This window comes from Podarcis cretensis (assembly GCF_951804945.1).
Source record: "Podarcis cretensis genome assembly, chromosome: 13".
NCBI lineage: Eukaryota > Metazoa > Chordata > Lepidosauria > Squamata > Lacertidae > Podarcis > Podarcis cretensis.
In genome coordinates, this window is record NC_137182.1 from 28,897,355 (window position 1) to 28,917,409 (window position 20,055).

The 20,055-nt window shown below is 46.0% G+C and overlaps 1 protein-coding gene across 3 annotated transcripts in view; it reads right to left on the reverse strand.

Annotated features, from left to right (window-relative positions):
• Positions 1–1,167: 1,167 nt before the first annotated feature.
• CDK12 (cyclin dependent kinase 12) overlaps positions 1,168–20,055 on the reverse strand; it is a 32,549-nt gene continuing 13,661 nt past the window's right edge. The window contains exons 4-14 of one of the 3 annotated variants that reach the window (XM_079948669.1): positions 19,475–19,614; positions 17,139–17,309; positions 16,337–16,526; positions 15,352–15,408; positions 12,947–13,048; positions 12,099–12,176; positions 9,960–10,076; positions 8,429–8,560; positions 7,165–7,379; positions 5,647–6,096; positions 1,168–4,019 (exon numbers count right to left, since the gene is read on the reverse strand). In XM_079948669.1, coding sequence (XP_079804795.1) covers positions 3,301–4,019; positions 5,647–6,096; positions 7,165–7,379; positions 8,429–8,560; positions 9,960–10,076; positions 12,099–12,176; positions 12,947–13,048; positions 15,352–15,408; positions 16,337–16,526; positions 17,139–17,309; positions 19,475–19,614 — 2,371 coding nt within the window. In that variant the 3' untranslated portion in view covers positions 1,168–3,300. Of the gene's footprint in view, positions 4,020–5,646; positions 6,100–7,164; positions 7,380–8,428; positions 8,561–9,959; positions 10,077–12,098; positions 12,177–12,946; positions 13,049–15,351; positions 15,409–16,336; positions 16,527–17,138; positions 17,310–19,474; positions 19,615–20,055 lie in introns of all 3 variants that reach the window. The other 2 variants (XM_079948668.1, XM_079948670.1) reach the window with 2 other exon arrangements.

Here is a 20,055-nt window from a genome sequence, read left to right on the forward strand (position 1 = left end):
CTAAAATGCTAAACTTGGGCACGCCGACTCCTTAAGTTGTACCTTTTACACACAACACCCAAAGAGGATGCGTGGCAATGAAGACTAGGACGCCACCATCCAGCATAGGGCAGATGTCATGCAAAATAAGCTGTGGCCCAAGGGTAAACAATTCAGGTGCAAAGTTGTTCCATGTGACATTCTAACTGAGCAGCAGCAACTCAAGAAATGTCACCATAGGCCTTTTAAAAAATAATAACAACCCCATAATGTATGAAAACTGGTAATGCAGCTGCTGGGGCCAAAATGAGGGGAAGGTTTATTATCAACTACCTCCTTTGCACCCCCTTCATTCCCTTGAAACTCAAGGTGATACCTTAAGGTAAAGGGACACCTGACCATTAGGTCCAGTCATGACCGACTCTGGGGTTGTGCGCTCATCTCGCTCTATAGGCCAAGGGAGCCGGCGTTTGTCTGCAGACAGCTTCCGGGTCATGTGGCCAGCATGACTAAGCCGCTTCTGGCGAACCAGAGCAGCACACGGAAATGCCGTTTACCTTTCCACTGGAGCGGTCCCTATTTATCTACTTGCACTTTGACGTGCTTTCAAACTGCTAGGTTGGCAGGAGCAGGGACCGAGCAACGGGAGCTCACCCCGTCGCGGGGATTCGAACCACCAACCTTCTGATCAGCAAGCCCTAGGCTCTGTGGTTTAACCCACAGCGCCACCCGTGTCCCTTACTTTGGGTTAAATACTCAAAACTGATTGGATTCTGTAAACTCCATACTTTCCTCAACTGGGTAAACGTTACTCATTATGGCTGCTGAGACTCCACACTAGAAGGGAGGGGGGAGAAAATCTTCATCCCAGAGTATACCTTCCTAAGTAGTTTTTCCTCGGAGGCTCTGAGGCAGTAAAGGAAGTGTGTTAAGTCAGAATCTGCAAGACCCTGCATGAAAGGGGTGGTCAAATTCCTTCAGGTGAGCAGGTTTATGACAAGAGCAAAAAAATAAAATTAATGGCCACATGGCTGAATGGCAGCAATTGTGTTTTCCCCTGGAGAGAGGGAGGGAGGTGGAGAGGACGGAGAAGAGGAGAGACATGTCTGAGAACTCCATGACAGCCTAAAAATGCCAAGGCCCAAAACATCAGGAAACTGAAGAAGGGAAAAGAAAAAAAGAGAAATGTTTAAATAAATGCCTGGGAGAAGTCTCTCCTTTTTATTTACCATATTCTGCATGTACAGTACTCTCCCTCTCTTTTTTCTTTGCATGTTAGGCATGAACTCATAACTGAATTAAAAAAACACACACATACAAAATTTACACTTGGAATTTTGCAAACTTACTACACTTTGCAGAATTGAAAGAAGCAGGTTGTGGGTTTTTTGTATGTTTGTCAATACAAGGTGGCACATATTATACTGAACAGTGCCTACCCCAACCTCCACAGAACTCTTTCTAAAGGCCGTTTCGATTCCCTTGTACCACATCAGGCTCTCCTATCCATGTGTTTTAAGGCATTTTTCCCTGCCCTCAGCAGCAGTGTGCTACACAGAGGCAGCTTTTCCTTTGTATTATACGAAAGCAAGAAGATTCCATTCTTCTTCTGTAAAGACCAGAAGCTGGAGCTAAAACTCCCTCTGCCCCCTGCAATTTCTGACATGCTTCTCCCCTTTGAACACTGTCCAGTTTAAAAGGAGAATAATCCCCCCCCCCCGAGAAATTAGTCACCCTTCCAAGTTTCCACTTTTTTGGAAGAAAAAAACCCCCCGCAAAAAAACAAAAACAGGCTTGCTGTCCTTCACAGTAAAAATCTACGTCTTAGAAAATATTTTGGGGGAAACAAATTAACCAGAGCAGGTGGAACTGCTAAAGCTGTTAAAAGTATATAAACTGATCCTCACTGCAGTATCAGTGAGGAAAGCTGCGGATAGGCTGCTTTTTAACATCGACAACAACGAAATCGCACAAGAGACAGTAAACACTTGTTAACCATTCGGAAGATTGAAAACGCTGATCTTGCTTGTTCGGCTCCCGTCTGCCCCGACCGCTCTCGGCTTCAATCTTAAGCTCACTCCACCCCGAAGAACTTAAGGATTACAAAGCCTTTGGTTTTTATTTTATTTTCAGCCATTTACTTTGGCCTTAAGAACTTCAACAAAAAGACACTCACCATTCTTAAGAGAGAAAATTTAAAAAAAGGAAGAAGAAAACATCCAAAAGTCAACGGACTCGTGGACACTACAGAAATTCAGTTCAGCTAAAGGTCTGGAAGGTGAGTATGAGACAGCATGAGGCCTTTCACAGTAAAACAAGGGACAGCTAGCCAGGAGAAGAATGGTAGCATCCTGTCTTTTCATCATGGGAAGAAGATGTGGCTAAGAAGGGGGTGGGGAGAGAAATATCCCGGATCTTACAGAACATAAACCGAATCCTCCCAATTCAGTATAAAAGGCATGTAGGCACCATCTGACAAATCTTGAAATTCAAGGAGGCAAAGGAAAACAAAACAACGCATTGCCTTTGCAATACTGAGGCTGGATCTTACACATACAGCGGAACGATGCGGCAGAATGAGTTTTACCACTGGGGGGGGGGACTGTCCTTTTCTGAATGCACCTCTCCCGCACCCTTTTTAATATAAATGTATATTAAACCCATCATTTTGCCTCCTGGAAAACAACAAGGCTAGCACAATGGAGAGAGGGATTGGGCTACAATCTCACTCCCAGGTGTGCTGGGCTTTCTGTGTGCAGGGAGGCAAGTTGTAGTGTGTGTTTCCGCGCATGGATTCAAAAAAGGTAGGTTCTCCGGCCTGCAATCTGGAGCAGTACGGCTCTTTCTGCCACCTCATTCTGCTGCAGAGGAAACGATTCAGTTTTTCCAGACTCTCAGTGGGGCTCACTCTCACAAATAAATGGCTCAAGGCTAGCAAACACATTCGGTTCATGTTTCCAATTTATTATTATGACTTCTTTAAGGATTCTTTCCTTCTCCTGCCATCTTGGAGTGGGGAAACCCAAATCAGTAGGTCTTTGGGTATGGGAAGATGTTAAAAAAAAAAAGGAAGGGGGGGGGAAGGCCAAGGTCTTCATTCTAAAGCCCCACGGTGGAGTGGGGGAGAGAACAGCAGCAGCAGTCTGGTGAGCAGAAAGGGAGCAGGAGGGGAAAGTATCAACAATAAACCATTTCTGTGGTGGGCTGGAGGTGAGCAATGGTTTGCCCTGACAAACCGGCTGTTGGAAAGGTCAAGGGGGAAAAGGACGGTCAAACACCACTGAAAAAAAAAGGTACCAATTCCCCCCTCTCCAGTCATTTTTAGTAAGGTAACCCTCTTCCTCGACCTCCCCTTGGAGGCAATCTACTCTGCCCGCGAAAGGCTTTTCCGTAAGCAGCGGATTGGACCGGGTTCCCCCACGTGTGACTTGTTCCTGTGTCACTAGAACTAGCGTTTGCCACTCCCACCTCACTGTAGTTGTGAATTTTGGCCTCTGGGTGCACCAGTGTGTTGTTGCTCCCCTCGGTGGCTTTGATGAAGGACTGGCCAACGGCAGAATGCATCCCTAAGGGGATCCGGGCAAAACGGAGATCCTGGTCCCCCGGGAACTGAACCGATCCTGCGCCCTGGTAGCTGCTTGACTCCCCGAGGTGACTTGCGGAGCCCAGAAATGTCCTACTTTTCCCCAAGGTCTGAGGCGACGTCTCCGCTGTTAAAGTCTGGCTGGAGTTCCGCTCGTCGACGTCGAAGCTGCTTCCCTCGGTCCCGTCGGTGCTGTAAGTCCTGGATGAGCTTTGCGACCGGGTATAATCCGAGGAAGGCCTCACAGCTTGGGGTTCGTGCTCTGGGTGGCTCGGCAGCCCTGCCTCTTGCTGGGATAAAAGGTGGAGGAGGGCGGCCGTCACGGCCGGGTTAAAGTCCCGAGCTGCATTGGAGATGCTCTCCTCGGCCAGGTTGGGTGGCGGCGGCGGCGGCGGCAGCGGCGGAGGTCCTGGAGGCTCCGGGGGTCTCTTCTCTGGTGGGAGAATGTGAGGACAGGCTGTGGAATGGTTACTTCTTTTAAACACCGTCTTAAAAGTCACACGTGAACAAACATCAAAACATTTCAGACACGGACTCATGGGGAGGGGGCCACAGCACATGATCTGCGTACAAAAGACCCCAGGTGACCGCCCACCAGAAAGCTCTGAGATAGCAAGGCTTGACAGGCCTCTTCCCGAGATCTTTGAGAGCTGCAACTAAGTCGGGGAAATGGTAGGAGGTACAGAATTCTAAGTAGGGCTAGGTGTGTGTACTCTTGATGTTTTTAAAGGAACAGAAACAGAAACAAAAACAAAACTTAATTAACCAAGGAAACCCACATTGTGTGACATGAATAGAAAATGGAAAAACGGAAAAAAGGTTATTCTATTTGCTTCATATTACAGCCATACCTCGGGTTACAGACGGTTCAGGTTGCGTTATTTTGGGTTATGGACCCGCTGAAACCCGGAAGTACTGGAACGGGTTACTTCTGGGTTTCGGGGATCGCGCATGCGCAGAAGCGCTGAATTGCAACCTGCGCGTGTGCAGACGTGGCATTGCAGGTTGCGAATGCTGCAGGTTGCAAACAGATCACGTTCACAACCTGAGCGTCCACTGTACTATGTTCATTTTACTATGGCTAGTCATGGGGCGTTGCAAAGTCCTAGGGCAGAGCCCCAAAGTCCCACCCACAGGAAATAGGGCTGAGGCCCTCCTTTAGCATCTGAGAATTTAGCAAATATTGCCAACATGCTTTTGAGAATATCTCTGCAAACAAAAGGAGTAGAAACGTGCTCCTTTAAAAAGCAAACGAAAGGAAGAAAACTTGTGCCTTCACCCAGGTGGGGTAAGATTTCCTCTTAACCCATTTCCCCAACAAAGAAGTTCAGCTCCTGTTTTCCTTCTAGCTTAGCCACAGACTCAAAAAGAATTTTTAGGAGTTTCCATCCTATTCTCAGGGTGCATTATGACATTTAAAGATGAAAGTTATGGTACGTTAAACATGCACGCAGTGTAGCAAGCAAATAGGTATGAGAAACACTTGATCAAAACATTCAGGGTGGGGGGAAACCCACATGGCAGAAAGCCTCCCATGACTATCATTTCAGAATGCGGGGCGGGGGGGGGGGTAGGAGAGAACTGCTTATTTAAAATGCTTTCTTTACACATGGAAAGACAGCATAGGCAGAACAAGTGCTCTAGCCCTGCCTTCTCATTGCCATGTCAGCTTCTTACGTGTATGGAAGTTTAGGCTTGGAGAATATTTACGAAGTCAGCCCCCAAATTTCTAATGTGGTAGAATCCACATGAGATTGTCTGTCTGAATGTCAGAACCAGCCCTGTGTGATAGGTCTTACAGTGGCTGCCCCTACTTAAATTCAGGTGGCAATTCTGATGTGCATATGGCTTCCTACTCTTAAAGTAGATTGTATTATTGTTTGGCCTTAACGCAGGAGGGAGCAGCCTGACCAAGAATTTCCGATGGGGATTTTGCTGCCAGATTCCACACACACTCAAGAGAAGACTACCAGGCTTGGTTAAAGAATATTCAAAGTGCTTTTTATTTACCGCTTGGAAAGCCCCCACATCCTTTCCCTCCTTATGTCCCAGGAGCAAGAGGGGGGGATGCTGCGATTATTTACCTGTAGTTTCCTCCTGAGGCAAAGTGGGGGTGTTCCGCGGCCCCTGCAGCTCACTGCTCTTCTCCCCATTGTTCTCCTCTGCGTTTCCTGCCGGCTCCTGGGTCTTGATGAGCTGGCTCAGCAAAACCGCCAGCATGCTCTGCATGTCTCCCTGAGTGTTTGCCACTTCCGGGGTGGCTTGCTCTTCTGACGGCTGGGCTGGAGGGGGCGGCTCCTCAACTGTTGCTTCCTCTTCGGACGCTTTCTGAGAATCCTGCGGCTGCGTGGTGGCTTCATTGAGTGCATTGATGGACTGGTTGAGGGCTTCCAGCTGTTGCTGCATCTCTGGGTTTGAGTGGATGTTGAGCAGCTGAGCCATCTGCGGGACGCTAAGGTCCGTCTGGCTCTGCAACAAGTTCAGCAAGACAGCCAGCTCGCTCTGATTCAGCTGCTGCGTGATGTCACCGAGGCCTGCTGTAAACGCCAAGGAAAGCCGCCAGAGGACAAAAACAAAACAAAACAAAACAGAGTGTTAGGAATGGAATAGCAGAAGGCAGTCCATAAGCAACCACCCATCCACATGCACAATCAGATACCTGTCTCCCTCTGCCTTCTACAAGAGACTGACAACAACAACCAAAATCAGAGCTATTAAGGGCATGGAGAGTCCAAGGATGGAGACAGGGTAGGGAGCCATTCTCAGGATGAGTACCCCCTCATTTGACAGAGCAGAAAGTGCTCTGTGCCCTGCTGGTGGGTTTGACTATGCGGGGTGGGATAGCAGGTGTGGGCAGGAAGCCACAGGAGGTTTCAGTCTTGCTCCTGTATAGACACAGACCTAGTGCTACTCTGGAATCTTTTCTATTCAAGCCAGCTGCTGCTAATAATAATAATGATGATGATGATAATGATGATGATAACAATACCCTGCCACTTGACTGGGTTGCCCCAGTTTCACTTTCCTACTAGTCCATGCTATCTCCAGCTATCACCTGTTGGGTTTGTCATCTCAGATCTCTCAGACCAATTGACTCATTCTGTCCGAGAATCTGATAGGGTCACTCTGGTGAATGGCTTAAGTCAGGAGAGAGACACGTGGAGAGTGATCCTACTGATTCCCCTGGACCTCTCGGGACATTTCAATATATCATCAACCATGATCGCCTTCTGGAAACACTCTCCAAGTTGGAAGTCCTGATTAATTAGTTGACAGTCCTTCTGCTAATGCATCTGTCTGCATCTTTGCTTGCTGCCCCAGCTTCCTGCTACGTGGGTCCTGCACCAAACTTATGGTTTTCCCAAGTGCAAGACATAACAGCTGTATTCCCCTTGTCACTTTTTGGGGGGGCGGGGGAAGGGGCTGGAGATCTGGCTTCAGAATATCACCTTTTACATCAGAGCTCAACCCAGTTGCCTCTGTCTAAAGGAGCAAAACCAACCAGCGGCCAGCTGGATGGCAAAAAGGAACCAAGGGTAGTAAGAAGACAGCCCAGTCTAGCTAACTAAAACTATAGCTGTTACCCCAGGCTATACACTGACCGAATGAGTCTACAGCGCAAGGTTGTGTTTTGATCGGAGCAGGCTGTGGCTGTACTGGGCTGCTGTGATTCTTGATAGCATCTGTGCTTATTACGGAGGCTGTCTCCTTTCGGGAAACCTTGGCCGAGGGGGGTTCCTCTACCACGATCCCACTCTGCCGTTGCCGCCGTCGCTTCTTACTCCACAATTCGTGGCAGTCTTGCCAGTGAGGAAGGCTGCAGAAAGACAGCAAATAGACCTTTGTTGAGAAGGGAGCAATGAAGTTGGGGCAGAAGCCTGGAAGACAAATTCTGACACTGGGTGACTGCCCCTGCCTGTCTGATGCCACACTGGTCCCAAATGCTCAGCACAAAGATTCCCTCTTCTTTCCCAAGCTTTTAGCACATTATGGAGAACTGGGTGTGGGTGGGTGTGCTTTTACTATCTCAGGTATTAGACCAACCCTGCCCATCCTGAGTTATTTGGCATGAATGGAGGCATTAAGAGAAAGGGCAGGTCAGTCTCCTACTACCCAACAGGCCTTACAAAAGGAGCTAGATTTGCACAACTTTTGCCCAAAATCTCAGTATGACACAACCCTTCCTGGAGTCCTCTGTATGTGGCAAAGGGCTCAGGGGACGCAAAGGATTGGGTCAGGTCAGTAACACAGGTAAGCTAAGCCAAATTTAGGGGACTCTTACAGATAACCTTTTCATGAAGACTTAGAGATGTACTTTGAGCTGTGCTGCAGAGTCAATTTTGGGGCTGCAGATATGCTTGGGTGTGTGGAGGCTGAAGTCTTCCTGTTGCCTCTGAATATGAATGAGGCAAGCAAAGACAGGGAGCAAAAAAATCCTTTCCTAGATCCTCTTGCCTTACAAGGTGGGGCTGGGGTGTCAGGTAAAGCAGGTGATATCCTTTCTCACTGCACACAGAAGGAGCATACACTGAGGCTGAAACACATAACAGAAGCCATTTAATTCCCCCGAGGTTAAACGGGCTCACAAACCAGGGCTGAGGTTACCTTTCCACTGCAAGGTGTCACCACAATATGCAGCTTCTGCTGCGATGGTTAAGTGGGCACCTGTTGGTGAACGCTCCCTCCCTGCCAGTAGCATTCTGTGGTCTGAACTGTGAAGATCGCTCTGTGTGGATCTGTGGGTTAGCTAGCCCCGCCTTGCTACGAATCCAAGCACTCCACTCTCAATGCACCTTTAAAAGGCTAGGACATATTTCAGTCCCCACCCGGCAGGCTCACTTTCCCAAGGAACAGTGAGGTGCTTACTCTGGAGGGTCCATCTTGCTGACATCAACATCCTTCAGGAAGTCACTTTGCAAGGCTTGCTCTGCTGTGCATCGTTTACTGGGGTCCAGCGTGAGCATATGGTCCAATAGGTCAAGAGCAGCAGAAGGGATGCTGGGAGAAGAGAGAGAAAATGAAGAAAAGAACAGCAACAGCCCACAAACGGTCCCCATTATGACAATAACAAGCGCTGCTCTTGTGCACACATATTATCTCTTAATTCCCTGTCCCCAATGCCCTGGGTGATATTCATCACTGGTCCTACTCAGAATAAATCCACTGACATTAGGAGACATGATTAATTTAAGTTCATTCATTTCAACCAGTTTCCTCGGAGTAGGACTTAGGAGAATCCATACCCCTGCCCTTTAAAAGCAGGCCAATATTATTACTCCTAGGACTGAGCTAGTGGCTTGCACAACACAACCTAAGTGCATTACAGTGGTACCATAGTACTCAAATGGCTTGGCTCCCAAACAAATCGGCTCCCGAACGCCACAAACCCAGAAATAAGTGTTCTGGTTTGAGAACTTTTTTGGGAGCCGAACGTCCAACGCTGTTTCTGCTTGAGTGCAAGAAGCTTCTGCAGCCAATCGGAAGCCGCGCCTTGCTTTTCAAACAGTTTCGGGAGTCGAATGGACTCCCGGAACAGATTTAAGCTCAAGAACCGAGGTACCACTGTATTCTTCTAGCTAAACCGAAATTTGATGATGAATCCATTCTGAGCTGCGAGACAATGACCTGCACACAGTTTCTAGATAGAAAGTCACTTTGAACCTACAGTGGTACCTTGGGTTACAAATGCTTCAGGTTACAAACACTTTGGGTTACAAACTCCGCTAACCTGGTAGTAGTATCTCGGGTTGAGAACTTTGCCCCAGGATGAGAACGGAAATCCTGCACAGCGGCAGCAGGAGGTTCCATTAGTGAAAGCGCGCCTCAGGTTAAGAACGGTTTTGGGTTAAGAACGGACCTCTGGAATGAATTAAGTTCATAACCCGGGGTACCACTGTACTGATTAGGATATTTGCACCTCACCTACTCTTCCCAAAGCATAGACGGGAGCGCTAGCCTGGCAGCTTCCTGCAATGTAGCTTAGGGTGAGAAACTCTAGTTTTGGCCAAGGTTACTACAGCGAGCTTCACAGCTCAGCAAGGATATGAACATGGATGTCTCACATTCAGAAGGGTCTCTCTCATTGGGGTACCGCACTGGCTATACTCTATATTTCAGCACCAGCTCATTTTGGGCTGATCTCTTGCAGCAAATATCACAAGCATCTCGTTCCATTTCTATCGTGGATTGTTCTCCAGCAGCAAATCATTTTTCTGGTGCCTCTCCATGTCTCTCAATCCCCACCCTTATTGCTAACACACACACACACACACACACACACACACACACAAAATGTTGGGGTGTGGGTCTTCTGAGGGGGAGTTATACACAAATTCAGTAGTTTCTGGAGATATCACAGACATAAGGTTTCGCAGGCACACCGTTACCCAGGACGTACAAGGAAAACTCCTCCCGTAGTCGCCTTCGGTATTGCTTCTTAGGTTTCATGGTGTTGAAATAAGGTAGCTTGATGACGTCTGGCCACACAGCCGGACAGGGGCTCCCGCAAAGGCGGCTGCAGGAGATTTGGAAAAGGGAGAGCGTGAACACAACTATGCATTGCCTTTCTATTTTGCCACATTGCCCAGGATTTCTTCATGGTTTACACAAGTTAAAAGGACCATAAAGTGTGAAGTGAAACATCCGTCAAAATGAAACCGCTCGAACAGAGGCCATTTAGTTCTCCAGCCTGGAAGACATGGATGGCTGAAGCCTCTTCTGATTTTCCCTCTCATCTAGTGAAGCCAAATGGCTTCAAAGCTATTTCTGCACCTGCCTGCATGCAGCCTCCCACGCCCCTCGCTACTCCCCACCCTACACTGCAGGTAAGATGAGACAGGGCCTCCCGTCAAGGATGGACAGGAATAAAAATGCGACACCGGACCTCCTGTGAAAGTCCATTTTCTGCAGGGAATGGAGGGGATCCTTGAACAGACAGTTCCCCGTCAGCACAGGATCCTATCTGAGAATCCCCTGCCCCTGCAGGAGAATAGGCCACAAAACAGACATAACACACAGCAGATCCAAAGGAAACAGATTTCTATAAAGCTTCCCAGGGCTTGTTTACATGCAAGGTCAGGTTAATTGCACAGAAGTGCCCATGCTCTACGTGGAGCTACCTTTGAAGGTGACCCGGAAACTACAACTAATCCAGAACGCAGCAGCCAGACTGGTGACTGGAAGCGGCCACCAAGACCATATAACTCCGGTCTTGAAAGACCTACATTGGCTCCCAGTATGTTTCCAAGTACAATTCAAAGTGTTGGTGCTGACCTTTAAAGCCCTAAACGGCCTCGGTCCAGTATATCTGAAGGAGTGTCTTCACCCCCATCGTTCTACCCGGACACTGAGGTCCAGCACCGAGGGCCTTCTGGCGGTTCCCTCACTGCGAGAAGCCAAGTTACAGGGAACCAGGCAGAGGGCCTTCTCGGTAGTGGCGCCCTCCCTGTGGAACGCCCTCCCACCAGATGTCGAAGAGAACAACAACTACCAGACTTTCAGAAGACATCTGAAGGCAGCCCTGTTTAGGGAAACTTTTAATGTTTGATGTATTACAGTATTTTAATATTTTTTTGGAAGCTGCCCAGAGTGGCTGGGGAAGCCCAACCAGATGGGCGGGGTATGTATGTATGTATGTATGTATGTATGTATAAATAAATAAATAAATAATATTTTTCTAACTTTTAAAGGACCCCCATGATTACTGCTGTCCTTTTAGGAAGGCTCTTCCTCATAGTAAAAAGGTAAAGGGACCCCTGACCATTAGGTCCAGTTGTGGCCGACTCTGGGGTTGCAGCGCTCATCTCGCTTTATTGGCCAAGGGAGCCGGCGTACAGCTTCCGGGTCATGTGGCCAGCATGACTAAGCCGCTTCTGGCAAACCAGAGCAGCACACGGAAAGCCGTTTACCTTTCCGCCAGAGCAGTACCTATTTATCTACTTGCATTTTGACATGCTTTCGAATTGCTAGGTTGGCAGGAGCAGGGACCGAGCAACGGGAGCTCACCCCGTTGTGAGGATTCGAACCGCCAACCTTCTGATCAGCAAGCCCTAGGCTTAGTGGTTTAGACCACAGCGCCACCCGCGTCCCTCATAGTAGAGTTTAGAAATAATTCTATCTTAAGATAGAGTGCCTGGAAGGTAAAAGCAAGTTTAGGTACGGACCAGAGTTTTTAAAAAAGGTGAAACATTAGGCTGAGGGCATTATACGCTCTGAGTTGCCCTAAATTTCTATGATGGAGGCTGCTGGTATTCTTGCCTCCCTTTAATCTGGTGCCAATTAGGTGAGACACTCAAATGAAGTCAAGGGATAATTTCTCTCTCTCTCACTGAGATCCTGATTGCAAGGATTGCTTCTGTTTGTGTCTACATGGTTCTGACACTCAGTCTGTACAAAAAAACTACCTGTGGGGGGCCCTATTACCTGCACATAAGGTGACTGCTAGCATTTCGGAACAAAATGACTGCTGGCATCGCCAAGACAGCACACACAGCTCTCTTTGCACACGCTCCTGTTGATGACACACAGAATGACTTACCTGATTAATTCAAGCTGGGACAACTCAAGATTGGCTTGAAAAATAGGCTTCTTTGTAAATAGTTCCCCAAGGATGCAGCTGGGAGGGGAAAAGGAACAAAGAAAGGTTGAAATGAACAGCAGAAACTGAAGGAAGCATTTGAATGGGATGTTGGGTGACTCTCTTTGGTTGCTTAGGTTTGGTAGAAACCCAGAACAGAGAGGGAGGTGCCCAGTCAAATTTGAACGTTAAAAAAAGTCTAATTCCATTGACCTCTATGATCAACATTTCCCACTTGCATTGGGAAGATGTGTGACACATTCACCTTTACCATGCAAAAAGACTGCTATAAAACAAATCCAGAAAGCCTGATCAGTGTTGTGATAGCCTCTGTGCCAATTAGGTGCCCCAAATTTTCTACTTTGGATTGGGATGGAAGCTGGAACTCATAGAACACAGAATCTTCTATTCCTCAGTGCTCCAAGGCTCATGGAACACTGAGCAGACTCTTACTGCAATAAAGGGGCCAGGCCACCAAATTTTAAAAAGAAACAATGGGATGCATCACATAATAAAAACAGCAATCCATGGGCACTCTCTCACACATTGTCATGGTTCACCATTATGATGCAAATGAGAGAACCTGGCCTATAGCTTAATTTTCTAAACTACATCAAATACAGGCACCGCCAGAGTTTTCACAGTATACCTAAATGTTTAGAAAGTGTTTTTAGCACACACACACACACACGCACGCACGCACGCACGCGCGCACACACACACACACTCGTACAAGCCACAAAGCACAACACAGGGAAGCATTCAGCAAGAACTGTAAACTCTTATCAGAAACTAGAAAGATGACTTACCCGCAACTCCAGACATCAATGGCCGGAGTGTAACGTTCCTCGCCTAGCAGCAACTCAGGTGGTCGATACCATAACGTAATGACTTTATTGGTGTATGGACGGCTAAGTGAGGGGGGGAAAAGAGATGTTTCAGGTTGAGAGATTTCTGTAAGGAATCGGAACATACATACAGAAGCGAGAATGGGGCAGCCAAACTGTGTTTGGGACCAAAGCTGAAGCTTCAATCCCAGCTGGCTTGGATTCAAATGGCTGAAACAAAATGAACTGTGTAGGAATCATTTTCCATAGTCACAACCCATAGTGTGTGTGTGTGTGTGTGTGTGTGTGTGTGTGTGTGAAAGGGCTTTATATAGGCCAAGGAAGGTTTCTCTCACAGCCACACCTGCTCTCAATCCAGACAATGGGAAAAGGGGCTTTTAACATTTCATCCAGATGTGTGTCGCAGGTGCTTTTACAAGTCACGCTTGTAAAATGTCATCAGATCGCTAATGCTGCTTGAAAAAAATGCTTTATAGGTTAATAGGGCATGCAACCTGATGCATAAAAGCTTGAGTGACGTTTACACAATGAAATATGCAACACAAAGAATGCCGCAACAGGAGGCCAGTGGCCTCCCATCTAAGGGGTTAATCAGATGCCCATCTGCTTGATTCTAGTCCATTTGTTGGACTGGAAATGGACTTACACAATCTTTAAAAAGGTGCCTGTTATTGGATAATACTATTTTTAGTCCCAGAGGAGGACAGCCTCCAGGCTTTGCTTCCTTGCGGTGGTGGCAGGTAATGACTATTCCCAAACGGGCAGCCTGGAGGCTCGGCTCCTCTAGGAGATACAGTCTGATTGTGGCAATTTTAAAAGGGAGCATTTCAATGTGCATAATGCTGGGACAACATTACTCAGACACTGAATGGAAGTATTTCAAAATACTGTAAAAGCAACCAGCATTAGAAACATTCATTTCATCTGTTATCACTTCCAAATTATTCCCCCCCCGCCCCCGCCAATCTCCTGATCCAGAACGAAATACAATTTCCCTCAAGCTATTTTGAAATAACACAGATCTTCACCCTGTGGAAAATACTACCTACCCCCCCCCCCCAAAGTTATTGGTAGGATGAATTATCCCCAGAATACCTGTGGTGTATGGAAAGAGCTTAATATACAGAAAGTCAAGCTTATCTAAGACCTATATCAAGGATTCAAATTATTGTTTTTATTGCTGACTGTTTATACAGCACTTTCAATTGTGCCAAGCTGCTTGTGATCCTTACTTCATTCACCCTCAAGTGCCATTTGGCAGCACAGAATTTGAAGCAAAATGAATTAGGGTGTGGCATCTTTACTCTGCTAGAGAATGAGCTCAGGAGCATCTGAAGCAAAAATACAAGTGCCTCTGATCATTTGTGGAAACATTCTTCCTTCACCACCACTAGCCTCCACACATTGAGGGATCAGGGAAGAAAGGGTTGCGTTCAACTAGCTTTTGCTCAGCGAACCCACTGAAATGGGATGCGGGTGGCGCTGTGGTCTAAACCACCGAGTCTCTTGGGCTTGCCGATCGAAAGGTCGCGGTTTGAATCCCCACGACGGGGTGAGCTCCCATTGCTTTGTCCCAGCTCCTGCCAACCTAGCAGTTCAAAAGCATGCCAGTGCAAGTAGATAAATAGGTACTGCTCCGGTGGGAAGGTAAATGGTGTTTCTGTGCACTGCTCTGGTTTCGCCAGAAGCGGCTTAGTCACGCTGGCCACATGACCCGGAAAAACTGTCTGCGGACAAACGTTGTCTCCCTTGGCCAGTAAAGTGAGATGAGCGCCGCAAACCCCAGAGTCGTTTGCGACTGGACTTAACTGTCAGGGGTCCTTTACCTTTAACCTACTCCCAGTCACCAATTTCAATGGGTCTACTCTGAGTAAAGGTTAGCTGATCACAACGCAGAGCTTCCAAGGTCACAGAAAGATAGGTTTGAGCCACCTTTTTGGTTTAAAATAAAAGCACCAGTCTTCACTTGACCAAAGGCTCAGAATCATTTGCTTGAGGGCTTCCAATGAGTTCAAGACCGAGGTGGGATTTGAACCCAAGACATTACTCAGATGTTCACCCAAGCAGGACTATCTCTTGAATAAGTCTCACTGAGACAGGTGGGAGACATGCAAGATTAACATTTATGGAGGAGACCGTCCTGGCACTCAGCTATACAGCTGCAACTGAAACATTTTAAGTGTGTTGTAAAGTGAAATGTACAAATGTGACACTAGATGGCAGTGGTGAGCTATGGCAAATTCAATATATTTTTCAAAACATTTTTTAAAAAAGCATTTTCACAGCGTTTTTTTTAATATGTGTGTGTAGATTCCATCCTGGTGTAGCTAAATCCTCAGTTATCCTTTTCTCAGCAGACACCTTACCTTTCTTCTGAACTGTAGAGCCGGGCAAGCCCAAAGTCAGCCAGCTTGATCTGCCCACTGCAACAAGAAGGCGGAAGTAGACTTTTATTAACAACGGCTTATACAAAAGCATGAACAGGGAACAGGAAACAGAAAATGAACAGGGATTACTAAAATTAACAGAAGCTTCAGTCATTTGCACTTAAAAAGCTCACATATTTACGAGATGTCTGCAATGCTCTTTTAAAAAAAAAGTTTAACAATGGCTTCTTCTTGTATTTAAAATTTAAAGGACAGAACTGAAGAATACGGCTAATTTGAACTATCTGGTAGATTCCCATTTCTTCTTCCTGTGGAATAGTTCTAGCCTTAAGAGATATGTGCTAAAGCCCAGTTCCTAATGACTTATAATTCTATTTATTTGTTTTTATAAAGTAATGTATGAGGCACCACAAATGCAACGCCCAATTTAAAACAGCACAATAAAAAAAAGATTTAAGAACAAATTATTTTTTTGGGGGGGTGGGAATTAAACAGAGTGGAAATAATCAAATTTAAATTAGTCAAAATGCTACATAGAACTAAAATAAGTTTTAAAGGCCTCCTCAGGGAGGGCATTTCAAAGTTGGGGTGCCACCACAGAAAAGGCTCTGTTTCACTTGATGGTGGGATATACAACAGGACCTCCAAAGCTTATTTTAAGTGAAGCCTATCTTTGAAGTAGAGATTAATCCCCTGAAGCAGATTCGTATCAGAGGAGTCTTTCAGATATCCTGTCTGCAAAATGTTTAGGACTTTATAGGTAACAACTAGCACTTTCAATTGTTCTTTGAAAGTGCATTAGGTGGAGGGCTGCTGTAGTATCATCCACCCCGTATATTCCAGAAAGCAATCTGGCTGTTGCGTTTTATACGAGCTGCAGCTTCCAAAAACCTTTCCACATTGGCCTTAAAAAGCACAGGATTTGGGAGCCACATCTCCTTTGTCGAACTGGTCTGACAGTTACCTGTTGTTTAATAAGATGTTGGAGCATTTTATGTCTCGATGCAGGAAGTTTTTTTTGTGACAGTAGTCGAGCCCCTCCATCAACTGCTTCATGAAAGACTTGATATGGTCCTCTGAGAAATGCACCAGTCCAGATTCTAGCAATCCCATGAGGTCGTGGTCCATATATTCAAATACAAGATAAAAGGCACCTGGGAAAAGGTGAGAAGGAGGAGAAAATGCCTGTTAATACTGAAAGTGTCAAAGTACACAATTTGGCGCTTGTCTGTGAAATTTCCAAGATGGATTATGGTGTGAGCAGGAAAAGGCAAGAGCAGCTTTTGCTCTGACTCTGTATTTATAGCTGAAACCCTCCTTTTTCTGCCTTCCTTAACATTTATGAAGATTGCCATGATTTTTTTTGGGGGGGGGGGATTAAAATTGGCATGTGCCAGCCCATCACTCACCTTGGAATCATATAGGTCACTGGACTGAACTGATCTCTAAGGAGAGAAACATTTCCTTCCCTGCTCACCACGGTTATGACACCCAAGTAAAAAGGATGGACTGGGAAAACCTAAAACCCTTCTACATATCTCACGAAAGACCCTCAAAATGGGAGAGCAAACTTCAGACGTGAATGTTTGTGACAAGCCAAGCCTTTGCCATGCTAGCATTCCTGGTGAAAATTGAAGCAAGGCTACGCAGAATCCTTTACCTGAATGGAGCATTTTTATACGCTAAGTATGTTCACTGCTACTAAGGGGGCCCCACTACCTGCATCAGTCTCACATCTTACTTCTCAGCGCAATGTCCTTCGATACCTTTGTCCTTCTTGAAATCCAGTGCATCTTGTTTGTCTGTGACGATTTCCTTCATGTTGACAACACTGCGGTGAATCAACTGCCGGAGAATTTTGATTTCACGGATGGCCGTGATGGGGAAGCCCTCCTTTTCATTGTCCAGCCGCACTTTCTTCAAAGCCACCAACTCGCCTGTCAAACACAAATGGCAGTCGCTAAGAAGGCAGGCAACCATTTGCAATAAAAATGAGCTGCAAAAAGGCTGGTCCTCTTAAACGCAACCCTCCCTTCCAAGTTACATGAAGAAATATTAAGTCAGCACAGCCGGACCTTTGATAAGTACAACACTGGTTGGTAGATAAGGCCAACACTGCTTGGGGTTGGGGGGAAGTAAGGTTATTTGATTGGTTTTGTCCTTGTTTTTATTATGTATTTTGTGTTTCTATCTTGTGAACCACCCTGAGATCCACAGTATACAAATTTAATAATAGTAGGAGGAGCAGTGGTAAGAGATACATTATGTTATTTGCACACTTATAATCTGGCATCAAGAAGACAATTATTGTCTACTGCCAGTCATCTTGCCCATTTCGTTCTTACAAATCATTGCAAGACTATTGCTTTGGACTGTGGTGTCATGGCTAGTGTTGGGGAGGAAAGTAGGAAATTCAGCTTCTCTGCCTGGATACATCCCTAGGCCTCTTCTTATGCTATCAATCGTGGTGTACTGCACAGTGTTTGTTTTGAGAAAACATGAGAAAGTATACTGGCATTACATTCTGAAAAAATGTTGAATTAAAAGAGCCTCCAAGCAGCAGCCTATTACTGTTAGAATTCCTGATCTATGATTGCAGTCATGGGATTTTTGTCTATCACATGACAGGGTATGTTTTGACTCGACAGAGTGGGAAGTGACGTAGACAGGATGTTTGTGTTACTGTGTTCCGTGAAGTGGGGCTATTGTCCTTTGTTCTTTTTTCTCTTTGCTGTCTGATACTACAGAGGGAGGGAGCCATGTTGCAGTGCTCCATGTGTGTTTATATGTAAATAAACTGGATTAGCCAAAATGCTGAGTTGCGGAGGTCTGTCACGTGCATGATGCGCAAACTCTGTGGATCCCTAAGTGTGTGGGTGTCGGTTGGCATCGGTAGCTGTGATGTTCGGGCTGAAGAAATCTTATGAAGCTCCCAAACAATCGACCAGGAGGAAGAGAACATGCCAGTCGGGCATGTGTCTCTGCCAGGGTCTTGAGTGCAGGCTGAACTCCTGATAATTACACGACCACCGGCCACATCCATGAAGGAAGAGCCCAGCTGTATCAGGGCCAGTGGCCCATCTAGTCCAGCATCCAGTCAACGATTTGCCTATGGGAAGCCCACAAGCAGGACATGAGCACAACAGTCCTCTCCCCTCCTGCAGTTTCTAGTAACTGGTATCTGTAATCATACTGCCTCTGCCTATACAAAAACAGCTGATGTCAACAAATGTGAAAGCAGTTAGACAACATGTTGCGTTTTTTTATAGGGTACTGCCATGGATCGGTTGGATGCAGAGGAATGGTGGGAGGAGCCAACTGGGGAACCCCCAAGGGAAGAAGGATGACCGGCACACTCTGCGACAGCTACTTAAAAGTGAATTCACTATGAGAAAAACGGACTGAAAATAGTGTGCCCTTTTCTATGAAAATGAAAAGGATGTTTAAAATAACCTTTGGGAATTATAGGGACAGAATGACCTAAAATGTATAGAAACTTATTTATGCAAGAATGTTACTTGCCCCAAAACGGAAAGAAGCAGAAGTCCTAGCAAAGGAAGAATGGAAACTTATGGAGTATGCAGATAAATCACAAACAGATAAAAACATTGGCAGGTTTATTGTAATAACCTGCAGTTTTACAAGAGTATATATTCAAAGAAGACAAATAACTGAGCAAATTAAGATAATTTGGATTGCAGAAGATATTGAAAACAAATTTAAGGAACCACAGAAAGAGGGGGGAGGAAGTAAAGTTTTGAAATGTCAAAATGTCTGTAAAATTAGTGAAATGTATAAAATTAGTGAAATGTATAAATTTGAAAAGTATGTATAAATAAATAAGAAAAGAAAATATAGTGGTACATCGGGTTAAGTACTTAATTCGTTCTGGAGGTTCGTACTTAACCTGAAACTGTTCTTAACCTGAAGCACCACTTTAGCTAATGGGGCCTCCTGCTGCTGCCGCGCCGCCAGAGCACGATTTCTGTTCTCATCCTGAAGCAAAGTTCTTAACCTGAAGCACTATTTCTGAGTTAGCGGAGTCTGTAACCTGAAGCGTATGTAACCCGAAGTACCTCTGTAGTGTGCACCGGGTACCCACCTGTGTCCTTGTCCTTGGCTTTGTACACTTGCCCATAGGTCCCCTCGCCGATAATACCAATGATATCAAATTTGTCCACGCAGCGCTTTCCCCAGTCACTTTCCGTCTGCCTCCTCTCACCGTAACGAGGACAACAGATTCTGAGAGAGAGAGAGAGAGAGAGAGAGAGAGAGAGAGATGGGAGTTGCGTAGGAGAAGCACAAGAGCCGTAAAAATCCCAAATGCCGACTTCGACAAAACGTTTCTGAATAACAAGCTTTGGTGGATTTTCCTGTCCATTATCTGCCTGCATGCTTCCTACAGATTCTTTACAGCATGCATGCATGCAAGTTGTAACACTGACTGAAATTTCTAATTTGATATATTATTTATTACATTTAAGCTCCATGCTTCCTCTTAGGAGTTTGAAGAACCTCAAACATGGGTTTGGGGCAATTTTCCATTGAGACATTACAGGACTAGGTGTTTAAACATATATGAGAATAATTGAAGCTGTTTTATACAGATTTTAGCAGTATTCCAACAGGCACTGGGTTTCCAAAGTCTCAGACACAGATCTTCCTCAGTCTTGCTACCACAGA